Source organism: Sinocyclocheilus anshuiensis, unplaced genomic scaffold (genome assembly GCF_001515605.1).
Source record: "Sinocyclocheilus anshuiensis isolate Anshui unplaced genomic scaffold, SAMN03320099.WGS_v1.1 scaffold1280, whole genome shotgun sequence".
NCBI classification, from domain to species: domain Eukaryota; kingdom Metazoa; phylum Chordata; class Actinopteri; order Cypriniformes; family Cyprinidae; genus Sinocyclocheilus; species Sinocyclocheilus anshuiensis.
This window is the reverse complement of record NW_015546075.1, coordinates 4415-17623: the sequence shown is the minus strand read 5'-3', so window position 1 is coordinate 17623 and position 13209 is coordinate 4415. Positions and strand designations below refer to the sequence as shown.

General features: G+C 37.2%; 3 protein-coding genes across 6 annotated transcripts in view; 2 read left to right on the top strand and 1 right to left on the bottom strand.

The window, feature by feature from the left end:
• LOC107699861 (mismatch repair endonuclease PMS2) overlaps nucleotides 1–3601 on the bottom strand; it is a 6122-nt gene extending 2521 nt beyond the window's left edge. Inside the window, exons 1-9 of the mRNA XM_016501263.1 lie at nucleotides 2966–3601; nucleotides 2647–2786; nucleotides 2478–2564; nucleotides 1811–1913; nucleotides 1452–1635; nucleotides 1210–1377; nucleotides 630–727; nucleotides 404–503; nucleotides 215–299 (exon numbers count right to left, since the gene is read on the bottom strand). Of these exons, the coding sequence (XP_016356749.1) occupies nucleotides 215–299; nucleotides 404–503; nucleotides 630–727; nucleotides 1210–1377; nucleotides 1452–1635; nucleotides 1811–1913; nucleotides 2478–2564; nucleotides 2647–2786; nucleotides 2966–2979 (979 nt within the window). The 5' untranslated portion in view covers nucleotides 2980–3601. The remainder of the gene's footprint in view (nucleotides 1–214; nucleotides 300–403; nucleotides 504–629; nucleotides 728–1209; nucleotides 1378–1451; nucleotides 1636–1810; nucleotides 1914–2477; nucleotides 2565–2646; nucleotides 2787–2965) is intronic.
• A 26-nt stretch (nucleotides 3602–3627) lies between these two features.
• LOC107699862 (eukaryotic translation initiation factor 2-alpha kinase 1) lies at nucleotides 3628–9648 on the top strand. 4 transcript variants are annotated; one of them, XM_016501266.1, is made up of 16 exons: nucleotides 3998–4077; nucleotides 4404–4493; nucleotides 4622–4789; nucleotides 4869–5005; nucleotides 5116–5153; nucleotides 5705–5804; nucleotides 5896–5976; nucleotides 6082–6178; nucleotides 6308–6368; nucleotides 6457–6811; nucleotides 6904–7015; nucleotides 7399–7505; nucleotides 8317–8446; nucleotides 8666–8745; nucleotides 8895–9128; nucleotides 9269–9648. In XM_016501266.1, exons 2-16 carry the CDS (start codon nucleotides 4439–4441, stop codon nucleotides 9386–9388), a joined length of 1875 nt encoding a protein of 624 aa, XP_016356752.1. In that variant the 5' UTR covers nucleotides 3998–4077; nucleotides 4404–4438; the 3' UTR covers nucleotides 9389–9648. The 4 variants fall into 4 exon arrangements, with proteins under 4 accessions (XP_016356751.1, XP_016356750.1, XP_016356752.1 ...); XM_016501267.1 differs by having other exon boundaries at nucleotides 4021–4077; nucleotides 4295–4493; XM_016501265.1 differs by lacking the exon at nucleotides 4404–4493 and having other exon boundaries at nucleotides 3628–4077; nucleotides 4661–4789.
• Nucleotides 9649–9723: 75 nt separating this feature from the next.
• Nucleotides 9724–13204, top strand: LOC107699844 (ubiquitin carboxyl-terminal hydrolase 42-like; the record flags this gene model as incomplete). The annotated part of the gene is made up of 6 exons (XM_016501249.1): nucleotides 9724–10198; nucleotides 11842–12092; nucleotides 12192–12401; nucleotides 12487–12597; nucleotides 12887–12986; nucleotides 13133–13204. Coding segments are annotated over exons 2-6 (734 nt in total), but the record flags the coding sequence as incomplete, so codon positions are not given.
• Between the last annotated feature and the right edge of the window lie 5 nt (nucleotides 13205–13209).

Sequence of the window (13209 nt, the reverse complement as noted above, 5' to 3'; positions counted from 1 at the left end):
TATATATATATATATATATATATATACACTGTATATGAATTTTTAATTAATAGAAAGTTTAGAAGAACAGAGTTTATTAATAATAAATTTTTTGTAACATTGTAAATATTTTACTGACACCTTTCATCAATTAAAATCAAATGCTACAGTAGTGTAACAGTAGTGTACACTTTTATATACAATTAAATTTCTTTATTGTTCTGTCAAGTCTTACCTGAAGCAACAGTGATGTTTAGAGCGACAAAAGGGTATTGATGCCGATTGTACATGTGATAAACCTCATTCACAAGCTTGGAGGCCTGCAAATATTACAAAAAAACAACAACAATAATGATGTTATACTTATTATATATATAATTATATGAACACAAAAAAGCATACTAAAAAAAAAAAGAGACCACACCTTTACTGGATCACAGGGTCTTTTATTGATAAAGAAGAACTGTCTGTCAGTAGCACTTCGACCAACACCATGATCCGCTTGTGACACAAACCCGTCAATGCTAGAATTTAATATCATCAATAACGATCACTTTACACAGGAATATTCCAAGTTATAAAATGGTTTTCATTACCTTATTTGCAGAAAGTGCACAAACAAAGTCATGTGTTTACACAGAAAAACTCACACAAAAAGGTCTTTAGGAACATCTACCTCCCCGAGACCATAGTCTTCCTTAATTGATTCACCGGGAGATATTTGTTGGAAGGGAATCAAACTTTGTAGCTGTGGAGAAGTAAAAATGTGAAATACATGTTACTTTCAAACAACAGGGATAAATAATCATAAAAGTACTTTGTTATGATTATATAACAAAGTGTGTTCTGTTTGTCAATATTGGTGTAAGAACAGTGTTGCCAAAAGTACTGATGTCAGTACTGAAATTTAAAAAATGTGACCATACCGAAGCTGCATCTATCAGCGGATCCCTAATATATCTGCTCATAGACGGATCTGATGCAATGAAGTAATGATCATATCATTGTAGCCAATCACAGACATTTCTGTTGAGCATGTGAACACAATGGCCAATCAGAGGTGTTTAAGAATCCTCTCAACAGCGCTCAAAATGCCAGTGGGAAATGCTGGTATTGTCACATTTTTACAATTTCAGTACCGACTGGTCTACCGACATCGCTACTTTTGACAACACTATGCAAGAATTTCTCTTCTTAAATTATCCACTACAAAGAATAGGTCATTCTCACCTGTTTAGGTCCAAACACAGCTCCAATGTTGTCTCTCATGCTGTTACTCTCACTGGTGCACAGTACTGTGGTGCGCTTGCCTTGTCCCGTCTGGTTGGCACATGTAATACGCACACCAGTGGAGATGATGCAGTAGGACTGCAAGACGAAAATCATCTTGGAATATTCCTGTGTAGAAACTCTAGTTAATTTCTTTCTAAACATGGATGCAAACCCCTGTACCCATGTATCTCCCAGCAGACCTTTTTGATGTTGCGCTGGAACTCCTTGTGTCGGACAGGTAATGTGGAGAAGAGTTTCTGCAGAGTGACAGTTGTGCCATGTTGGCGGGGATGCGGCACATGCTGAGTGAGATGACCATCATGGTCATACACCAGCCGAGCTCCGATCTGAGCGCTCTCATGGCAGGTCACAACACTAAGATCACTGCGATCATAAGTAAAAACAGTGTACATTAAGGAATCACTAGTGGATAGACTAGTCATCAGAGATGAACAAAACAAGATATCACAACATGAACAATTGTGAGATCATCACTATACTATAATCATCACACTCATATTGTAAGAATTAAGAGGACAAATCCAAAGTAAAGTGTTACCTAAGAGCACAAAGTGAGCTCAGAGCTTCACCACGGAACCCAAACGTCTCCACGTGTATCAGGTCGGAAAAATCTCTTAGTTTAGAGGTGTGATGTTTTAAAGCTGCAGAAGTTGAAAGGACACAAATAAGTTACTACCGGTCAAAAATTAGAAATCATTTAGATTTCATAATGTTTTTGAAAGAAGTCTCTCATGCTCACCTGAAATGATTTGATCAAAAATACAATAATAAAAACAGTAACATTGTGAAATATTATTGCAATTTAAAAGAGCTGTTTTCTATTTTAATATATTTTAAAACATAATTTATCCCTGTGATGGCAAAGCTGAATTTTCTGCAGCCATTACTCCAGATCTTCAGTAAAGCAGCAAAAACTATTTTCAGCATTGATAATAATCAAATGTTTCTCGAGCACCAGATCAGCATATTAGAATGATTTCTAAAGAATCGTGTGACAGTGAAGATGAGAGCAATTGCTGCTTAAAATTCAGCTTTGCCATCACAGGAATAAATGGATTCATTTAAAAATATGAATAAATACAGCCTTGGTAAGCATAAGAAATATCTTTCAAAAACCTTTAAAAAAAATCTTAATTATTTCAAACTTTTGACCGGAAGTGTAAGCATGCCAGTCTTTTATCTCTAATGTTCACAAGGCAACTTACTTAGTCCCTCAAAGTTTTGCTCCTCAACACCTTTTCCATTGTCGGAAACTTCCACTAACTCTATTCCACTGTCTTTTAGCTTGACATCTGTATGAAAACAAGACACTTGACCAAATGTAGCATGACCTCAAATGCAATGTTTCCTCATGCTCTCATCCCTTGAGCTCACCGACATTAGTGGCACCAGCATCAATGCTGTTCTCCACCAGCTCTTTCACAGCTGTGGCCAGACTCAGCACCACCTGTCCAGAGCAGATCTGATGCACAGACTGTTTGTCTATTGCCTTTATGGCTCCAGCAGAACCTGTGCTAGGAATTTAAAACACAGAATATGAAGGGAAACATTAGTGAACAGCACTGTACAACACTATAGTAAACAGTATGTCCAGAATAGCAGATAATCTCTATCAATCACTATAGTCTATTATTTCTCGTTGTTCTAATGTAGCAAACTACTAAAATTAATATGCAAAGCTATAAACACTTACCTTGAGTCTGACATTTTTTTATGTAGCAATATATATGGTATCAGTCACAGAATCTTAACTTAAGGGTTGCATTTGAGGTATTTTGATAGCTTCTGCTCCCTGCGGTATCCAGGTCAAACAAGGAGCGGGAATTTAATGTGTTTTCCTTGCTCAGTGTCAAAAACCAATGCTTCGACAAGGAATTAGTTCTGATGAACTATAATGGAACACACTTCAGTATTTCATATGCAATAAACATGCGCACAACTGAATAGCTCTCTGCCTCTCTGTAGACGTTTCCCGCGGTGTGACGCACAACGTCAGGTCACCACATGTTTTGCGTAGCATGTGATCAACTGTGTACACCAAGTGCACTGTTTCGTCTTTCCGTATTAATGCGTTTTCTTTTTTATTGTTTCTTATTGATCGGTTACATTTTATTGACGTGTCAGATTGTGATGCATTGTAATAAAACTAAAGTACCGATTTTAATGCATTATTTTAAAACGTTTCATCCTATACAGTCTATGGTTTCATCATCCTGCGCGTGGTTGCCTGAGTAGGGACTGTGTAAAAAGTTCAATTCTAGTATTAGACGAAACTGACACTGAAACAACAACATTGTTAAGGTTATTTTATTGTAACTTGTGTTGTTTATGGAGATAAAGGTATGTAGAAACTACAATAAATCAATCAAATGATTATTCGATTAAAGTTTAGATGCATATTATCATAAGTTGTTCATCACGTCATCACATGGTAATAACTTAGAGATACTTCCTGACTGTTGTCCGTAGAAACATGGCAGGTCACTGTCGGTTTGCCGTGGTATTTCTATTCGGCCGGTTTTAAAACGTGGAAGTGGGGGGCAAATTAAAAGGGCTGTTTTTTTTTTAAATTTTGGCCCTTCTGAATGGAGCTACTGAATGGGATGAACAGAAGTGTCTTTTAGCAAAACGTCATGTTTCACACAAAAGAGAGACTCATGGCAGAAGAAAGTTCGAGTAGCCGTGTAGATTCCACTGCTAACAGCCGTAGCTTTCATGTCCGACAGGGCCTTTCCACTCGAGACAGAGGACCAAGAGGAGGAATATTCAGCCTGACAGATACGGAGGATGACGTCCAGTTTGATAGTGAGTCCGCTGCAATATAAAGTGCAGCCCCTTTCATTCATGACTGTAGTCATGGCTAGAGTTTGGGCGTATAAACCTAGTATTAATTAAGGTTATTTACTCTCTTTGGATGATAATGGCTTTAAATATCATGTGCACAATCTGTCAAAGTATGTCCAAACAACTAAATTGATTTAAGATGTCCCTCCTCCAATATTTTATCTGTGTTACTTATTAGGGGTGTGGGGGGTAACTTGAAAATGTTTCAAGCTGATAAGTGAATTTAGACCTTACCCACCCCAACTGTACACTGAAGATGCAGCATTGGTATATTTCTCTTTGCTCAGCTGTTAAGAGAGTACCGTAAATGCTTGGTGTCTAAATGGATTCAGGGGAAAATGACATTATTGCTTTAATTGCCAAAGTTATTGCAGAAGGTAAGAAATCTCGAATCCAAGTCCTTTTTAGACTCAGTTTGGCTAGTTTTCACTTATTTTGTGTATTTGATATTCAAACATAGTCAAACATATAGTATTCAACGTTTTTAATTGTCATATAAATGTAGCCTCAGACTCGGACAATAACTGTGAAGTGTTGCTGGCGGGGAGACAGTATCCATCGATCCAGGAATTTGCCTCTGCCATTCCCAACCAACTGCTGCTGGGATCTCTACTGGAACACTTGTGCTTTGTGTACGAGAGTGATCCAACACGCTCACGCATGCTGTTTAAGGGTAGGTTGATACTGCCTTATAAATAGGCACCTTTTGTTTATTTTTTTTAATAATCTGTTATTTGTCTTACATTTGTCAGTGATAGGCCAGCGTTTAGCAGCCATGAACCTCCTGTCACCACTGGCTATCAGTGATGAGTTTAGTACGGTCCGACTACAGCATAACCGGGCATTCACAGAGCTCCTGCACGCGACCAGCTCATCTCTCTTCCCCCAGGTAATCCGACATAATTCATCATCAATTTCATTTATTTTTTTATGTCTTCTATGCAGCTGTTGCTTTCATGAACAAAAACAAAAAACCTGTTCATCTTTTGGATTCTGCAGGAACATAGATACTTGAATAAAGAAGGCCAGAGCCTAAGGTGAACACTTTTACACTTGTAGAAGCTCCACGTAATATACACTACTGTTCAAAGGCTTAGGGTCAAATAGGATCCGATTTTTTAAATGTTTTTTAAAGAATCTCTTATAGTCACAAAGGCTGCATTTATTTAAAATGTAATTGATTCCTGTGAAGGCAAAGCTGCATTTTCAGCAGCCATTACTCTAGTCTTCAATGTCACATGATCCTTTAGAAATCATTCTGGTATGCTAATTTGGTGTTCAAGAAATATTTCTTATTATTATCAATGCTAAAAAACAGTTGTGCTGCTTAATATTTTGGTGTAAATGTGGATTTATTTTTATGATTCTTTGATGAATAGAAAGTTCAAAAGAACAGAATTTATTTAAAATATAAGTAATCTTTTGTAACATCATAAATGTCTTCACTGTCACTTTTGATCAACTTAATGGAACTTAATCCTTGTTGAAGAAAAATTTCTTATACTCACCCGAAACCTTTGAATGGTAGTGTACTACCAGTACTTTTACATTTACTTTAAAATGACTGAGATATGCTTATCTATCCTAGAACCAAAGATGGTCTTTTCCAAGCACACACATCCCGTTACCTTAGTGAATTTGAAGAAATCGCAACACTGGGTAAAGGATCCTATGGCAAAGTGTTTAAAGTAAGGAGATGTTTTGATCATATTGTACTCTTAAATAGAGTGAACACATGACGTTGAAAGGTGCTTACTAAAAACAATAATAATGTTTTAGGTCACAAACAAGCTCGATGGTCAGGAATATGCGGTGAAAAAAATTCTCATCAAGAAAGTAACAAGAGACGACTGTATGAAGGTAAAGTATGTCACAGATTCAGTTAATATAGTGGTAATTTACCCCCCAAATCTATATGATTTAGAGATAATATACCTTATTGCATCTGTTTTTATCTCCTTGCAGGTTCTTAGAGAGGTTAAAGTGCTCTCCAGCCTTCAGCATCCCAATATTGTTGGATATCACACAGCATGGATGGAGCATGTTCAGCCTGCTGTGAAAAGTTAGTTGCTGTATTGATGTTGTTACATTAGGAGATATAGCCATTTGAATCATGCTTTGCTTTATTCAGTATTTCCTGAGTCATACAAAAATGATACAAACATGTACAATTTTCTGTTTTTCTCACTAGATCCAAAATCCCTTATTTCACAAACATTTACAGCATTAGAGAAACCTTTACAGAAAGATGGGTAAGATGGTTTGAACATTTTTTTCCCAACACAATTGACTAATTGTAACACGTTTACAATAGCATATTGAAAATGTTTCTTGCTTCAGGTGTACACAGGAAAACACTATCAGCAGCAATGGATCGTCCATTGTTTTTGAACATTCTGAACAAGCAGAAGCCAAAGAAAATCAGGTTGCATTAGAGAGCCTCTCAGTGAAACCCTCAACTTTAAAAGAAGAGATGGGACATGCTGTTTGCCCAAAAAATGTCCGCAACCCACAAAACTTTGTTCCATGTGTGTTTCTGGGAAAGCCACGTGCTACAGTGAACAAATGCCCTGCAGCTAAATGGGAGAGCTCAACACTCTCAGAGGACGACCTCAGTCAAAACAGACTGGAATTGAACAATAACTCTTACATTGATATGGACACTGCTGAATGGTCCGAAAAGCAGGCACACGAGGTATATGGTTCACTAAACACTGAATGTAACAATTGATTTAAATGAGGAAATCTTTTATGTTTTTCATCATTTTTTCTTGTTCCTGTCTATAGGTTCAATTCCATTTAATGCTTTATATACAAATGCAGCTGTGTGAGCGATCTTTGAAAGACTGGATACAGGAAAGAAACTTGAGGACCACAGAGGGACTCTTGATGTTAGTAGGTGAGATCACTTTATTCACATGAATTTACTATAGTTCACAGAGGAGTTTGCACTTCACATACTTACACTACACATAGTCTGCACTTCTTTCTTTAAATGCCATTAAATAGGTACTTTTTTGGAAGTCTTATAAATTGCTCAGATTCCCTTCCTTTATATAACACTTATATAACAAATATAGTAGTCACTTACATACAGTACACCCGTTTCCTGTTTTTGCATTGGCTGACACATTGGCTGAACAGGAAAGACAAGAAAAGCTGATTTCCAGAGCATACAATGGACTTACAATCACAGATTTTTTTTTTTTACATTCAATCACAGCATATAATTGTGTTGTTTGATTATTTTAGCATTTTTTTAACCAATACATTGATCCACAGATCCTTGCGAGTCAGTTGACTCTGAACACGCATTGAAAATTTTAAAGAAAATACTTGAAGGAGTGGAGTACATTCATTCCCGTGGTATTATGCATAGAGACCTTAAGGTATGTGTACTTATTTTGTTGGTTTGCATAACTTGGTATTGTTCACCACACAAATATCTAGTACATGTCTGGCTTGAAACTGTAAATGCATTAGTCTGCATGGGAGGAGACCTAGTGTTTTGATAACAGATATTGGGCTGGTGTGGCACAACAATTTGCAAAGCAGGTTGGACTTTTGCAAAGCAACAGTATACAGCCAGCATGGCATTTAACAATCAACTATTTCAAAATAAAATGAGTTGCAGATAGTCACTTTGACAAACACTCTTCTTGTCCCTCACAAACAAATTCTATCTGTTTGTCACAGTAAGGTAACACAGTATTTCTCACGCATCTCTTCTGGATACTTAGTCTTATAAGCATGAATTGCTTTCTCATAAGTATTTTTAATCTATATAATAGTAAGCCCGAATACCACTTGGATCTGCACACATTTTTTAATAAACAAAAGGCTAGAATACACAGTTACCTATGAAATTCCTAAACAAATGTAATTTTTTTTAAAGCGATTAATATGTTAAAACTGTTTAACAAAATAATTTTGGATATTTATTACTGTGGATCTTCTATTTGTGTAACAATAAAAAAATATATATAAAAAAGATTTAAAAATTCATTTATAATGCAAAATCTGTATGGGAACTGCACAATATGGGTTCTCTCCACATAATTTTTTTTATTTATTTTAATCAAAAGAATTTTTAGTCCTAATAGCATCTCAGTTTCGATTATTTTAAGGTTGCTCACACTTACTGTTTTTATAGTGTCTGTTTGTTGCAAGTTTGTTACAAGTATATTTATTTATTTACAGCCTAGAAACATTTTCCTTCATGGACCTGAGTGCCATGTGAAGATAGGGGACTTTGGATTGGCTTGCCGGAACATAATAATGGATGAACATGAGCAGCGGCCCTCCAGCTCTCAAGCAGGTGTAAACACAGGTGACAGGCCTTGTAACCTCTTCTGTATTCACAAGAGTATTTTAAGTTATTACAAATTCTGAACTATAATATTTACAAATACATTTTTACATTGATTATCCTCATTTTCCCATTTGTTGCGAAACTACCTCTGATTAACTGGCAGGTAACAGTAAATGGCAGCAATGGCAGCAGTGAACTAATGCAACATATTATTTCTCATTACACTTTTCACACTAGATTCAGCTCACACTAGTGGAGTGGGAACTTTTGTTTACGCTGCCCCAGAACAATTTGAGGGTTCTCACTATGATTCAAAGGTAAGAAAAAACTGTAAAGTTACAAACTGTTATAATGTAAAGTCTGATGTTTTTTAGGCTGAACTTCGGTGCGTGGCTGTTTCATCTTAGACACATACTAAAAATGTGGTAGTAAAACTTGATGCTCAGTATTTGTTTCATTTGTACAGTCAGATCTGTACAGTATAGGAGTGATTGCCTTTGAGTTATTCCAGCCATTTGGGACCGAGATGGAGCGTGTGCACACACTTGGAGAACTACGGCAGGGCAATATCCCCAACACTCTATCTAAAAGCTGGCCACTTCTGGCCAAGTGTATCACCCTACTGACCAGCACTGATCCCTTAGTGCGACCAAGTGCATCTCAGTTACTTCAGAGTGACCTCTTCAGCGCCAATGACATGGTATGTGTGACTCTAATGTTTTTTTTTTACCCCCAAAATGGAACACAAACCAAAAGTTCATGTATAATCACATTTTAGTTACCTTTGTTGCTTTGAAGAAACGTTTGATCTTGTAACTTTGTTTGCATTCTTTATTTTAGGTTATTCACAGTTTGAAACGCAAGCTTGATGAACAAGAAGAAGAAATTGTTCAGCTCAGGAGACAGATCAGTGAGCTACAGATCTCTCAAACTGCAATACACAGTCCAGAAAATATATAATAATAGTCACTCTTTTGAAATGCCATAAGTGCTCAATATTTGTACATTATATGAATTGTTGTTTGGAAATGGTTGTATGTGTGAGTGCAGCTCTGCTTGTATGTATATAAATGAGTGCCATATTTAACTTGACAAAAGGTTTGTAAAGTAAAGTCCCATGCCAATGGTGCATTAGTCTCCATTTATCTGACTCTTTAAAGCTGAGTAAATATCACCTCAAAAGTAAATAGTACCGCAATAGTATTCTTAATAAACATGACAATAATATTTATCGTTTTAATACTTAAGATGACATCTTTACATTTTTAAACTTAATTATTAATGCATTCCAGTGTTATAATTTCAAAATAACTTTTGTAGCCTTATCAATGACCTTGGGGTATTTTTAATATTCATGATAATGATGCAATATATCGTACTGAACAATTTAAACTTTAACTTAGAAATAACACAGTGAGATTTACATAAGAAAAAACATTCATGTTGGATAATGAGATGCCACAACCTACCGTACGATCCACTAATACCCATTACCCACTATAAAACGCCTCTACAGTAATATAAATGTGTACGAAACACTACTCTGAATATAGCCACGGAAACTGTTATTCTCGACGAGTTGACAGCAACAAAGACATTCACTGCCTTGACGGTCGCGTTCAATAAGGCCACATCCACACGACACTGGGTTGGCTGACATTACGAAAGAACCCGGATGGGCCCGTGGTGAAACTACGTCATTGTTCACCGCCGGACGCTCTTTGGATTTTAGAATGGATGAACTCATTTAAATTAATCATAAATTTACAGGTATGTGCATTATTTGATTTAAATATCACATATGATTGCTGAAGGTGATTTTTGGAGAGCGCGTGTTGTGTGGTTGCGTTTATTGCGTGGCACGAAATTGAAAACACCGGGTTTCGCAACGAGTCTTTCTTCGGCGTTGCCCAAGGCACCGGTGAATTTTAAATACCGTGCCCCTCCTTTTTACCTGCTTCCGATTAAATTCGAAATTTGGGTCATTTAATTTAGTACTGTTGTATTGTTTGTTTGTGAAAGAGACACACCACATATATCATCATATTTATTCACAGACGGGCTTCTGGAAGTTGTTTATGCCATGTTCCATCTGTATTGTTACGTTTCGCCGTTACCATGGCGTTTGTAGCTAACGTACAATACCGCGGTCTTTAAATCAGTCTGAACTTCTGGCGCCAACAAAAAATGTGGCTAGCCAGTTAAATTTCGCATACATTTATTACCACTACAAATATATTTACCCGTAGTATTTGGTGTATAAAGAACGTGCGGCAGAGGCCTATCTCGCACGAGAAGCCTTTAGCCGAGCACACCAGATAACAGTTGGCGGACGTGCGGAGACTGTACTACAGGATAATTTCCTCATGCAAAATCACACACGGAAACGCCACTGTAGTTGTTAAACTGTGTTTTGAGTGTCAGAGTCTGACGACGTAATCAAAGGTACACACATTTTGCTGAGGTGGAATGTGTTGATATGAGAGTTTACTGTAAACTATTGCTATCATGAAGTAGCCGAGGAGGCCACGGGCCCATGCTGGCGCGCGCAGCTCAGTACATCAACACACACCGGCGTTAATACATCAACACATATTAAGCTTATTCGATCAAATCTTGGTTGGCCGTTAACAAGGAAAGGAATACGTACAATTTTAGATGTTGTTTTGCGTAGTGAGAATCGACTAAGTGTGTTTGGGGTTCAACATTCACTTGTATTTGTTGTACTTTCACTTTAGCGCGATGTCTTAGGCATTTAACTCGTTATCTTCTTTGATGCTGTATTAGTGGTTTTTAGTCTTTTTGCACTGTATTTACTTGTTACGAAGTTATGCGACTAAATGTTTTTATGAAGGTATGTAGTTTTTAGGTTGACAAATATAACGTTAGACTTTAAACTTTTGAATGGCTTGAAGAAATACCATTTATTTAATGTACCGAATTTTTTTTTTAAATAAACAAATGGCCGAGACTTAAACTGAGCCAAAAACGTTATTGCAATCATATATTACATAGTAACACACATTTATTAAGTGGTATAATTAGCATATATTAGTGTTGTTTACACTGGCCCTGTGCTGTAACATGAACAATGATTTATGTATGTTTTATTGTTCTGGCCTGTTTAAATAATTTGTTAGGACATTGTTTGATGAATATATCCGTTTGTTTAAACTATATATTTTATTAGAGTAAGAGAAGGTCAGAAGCAGTTTACACTAGACATCTTTACCTTTGAGGAGCAAAGCAACTTTGTGCTAGAGAGTTTTTGCTTTCCTCTCAGTTACCTGTTGCATTTGACACCTGACTAGTTTAACCCGAACATGTGCCTTTAAAACCACTTCACATGCCAATGAAAAATCTGTCTGCCTTGTCAAAAATGATCGAGTTGACGCGCGTCTGTTTTTCCACAGAAAATGAATAATGACCATAGTTGACAAACCTCCAGAGAAACCTGACCTGGAGTCAGTGCGGTGCAAGCACTCCAGCTCCCTGACACCTTTCTCCTCCAGAGACATGGAGAGCAGTAGTTCGAGCTGGAGTGTTGGCCCTTCTGCCACTGAGATTTCAAGGGCCAAGACTGCCTGTACGGCCTCGACCATTGGAGTGACTCTGAATGGTAGTGATAACACAGCACTCCAAGTCGAAAGGCCCCGAGAGCAAGGCAAGTGCTTTTTGTATCACCACTTTTAAAGTACAACAATAGGTTATGTTGCATTGTTTGTGTAATATATGTCTCTTTTTGTTTTTTTGGACCATGCAGTGGTCATGACCAGTGGGGATGGCATTGCTCTTCCTCAAAAAGTCCTGTTTTCCCCAGAGCGGCTTTGCTTGAAATGGAACCAGGGCCACCGCGTTGGAGCAGGTCTCCATAACCTGGGCAACACATGTTTCCTAAACTCTACCCTGCAGTGTCTGACCTACACGGCTCCCCTTGCCAACTACATGCTGATCAGAGAGCATTCCAAAACATGCAAGTGTGCAAGATTTTGCAACATTGTATATATGCTTAGCATGCCTTTTCTCTAATGCTGTACATTCTTCTTCTTTACATGCAGGTCATGAGCCTGGGTTTTGCATGATGTGTACCATGCAAAATCACATCATCCAAGTATTCGCCAACTCTGGAAACGTCATTAAGCCTATCAGTGTGCTTAATGAGCTAAAACGTGAGTGCTCAGTTTAAGATGTAACATTTTCTTTGAAATCATGTGACAAAATTACAATTTACTAAACTATTAATATAACGCTCAAGTGCTACATAAAAAGGTGGTACAACTGCAGATATGGTGCTAGATAGGAGTTGAGGGTTTTGACAAAATAATTATTAAGGTTAAAACTTAGTTCATATAAAAACAAGCAGCACAGCCACAGTGCTTTTAATTTAAGGGATAAGGAATGGTTCAGGATGACAGTTATTTATAACATAGTCCACTGATCTTTTGTTCTTATCCTCAGGGATTGGAAAGCATTTCAGATTTGGAAGTCAAGAAGATGCCCATGAGTTCTTGAGGTACACAGTGGATGCTATGCAAAAGTCCTGCCTGCCTGGAAACAAGTGAGTTCACACAATGCAATTTTGTTTGCCAGTTTACTAGCATTATAAGGCATGAAATAAGCATTTCATCATTCATCAGTGCATTAACTGTAATGACTGCATGCTTATATCCAGTCTAATACTGAATTATTGTCATTTATTGTCAGATTGGACAGGCAAACTCAGGCAACCACTTTTGTACATCAGATATTTGGGGGTTATCTGAGATCCAGAGGTAGGTCAT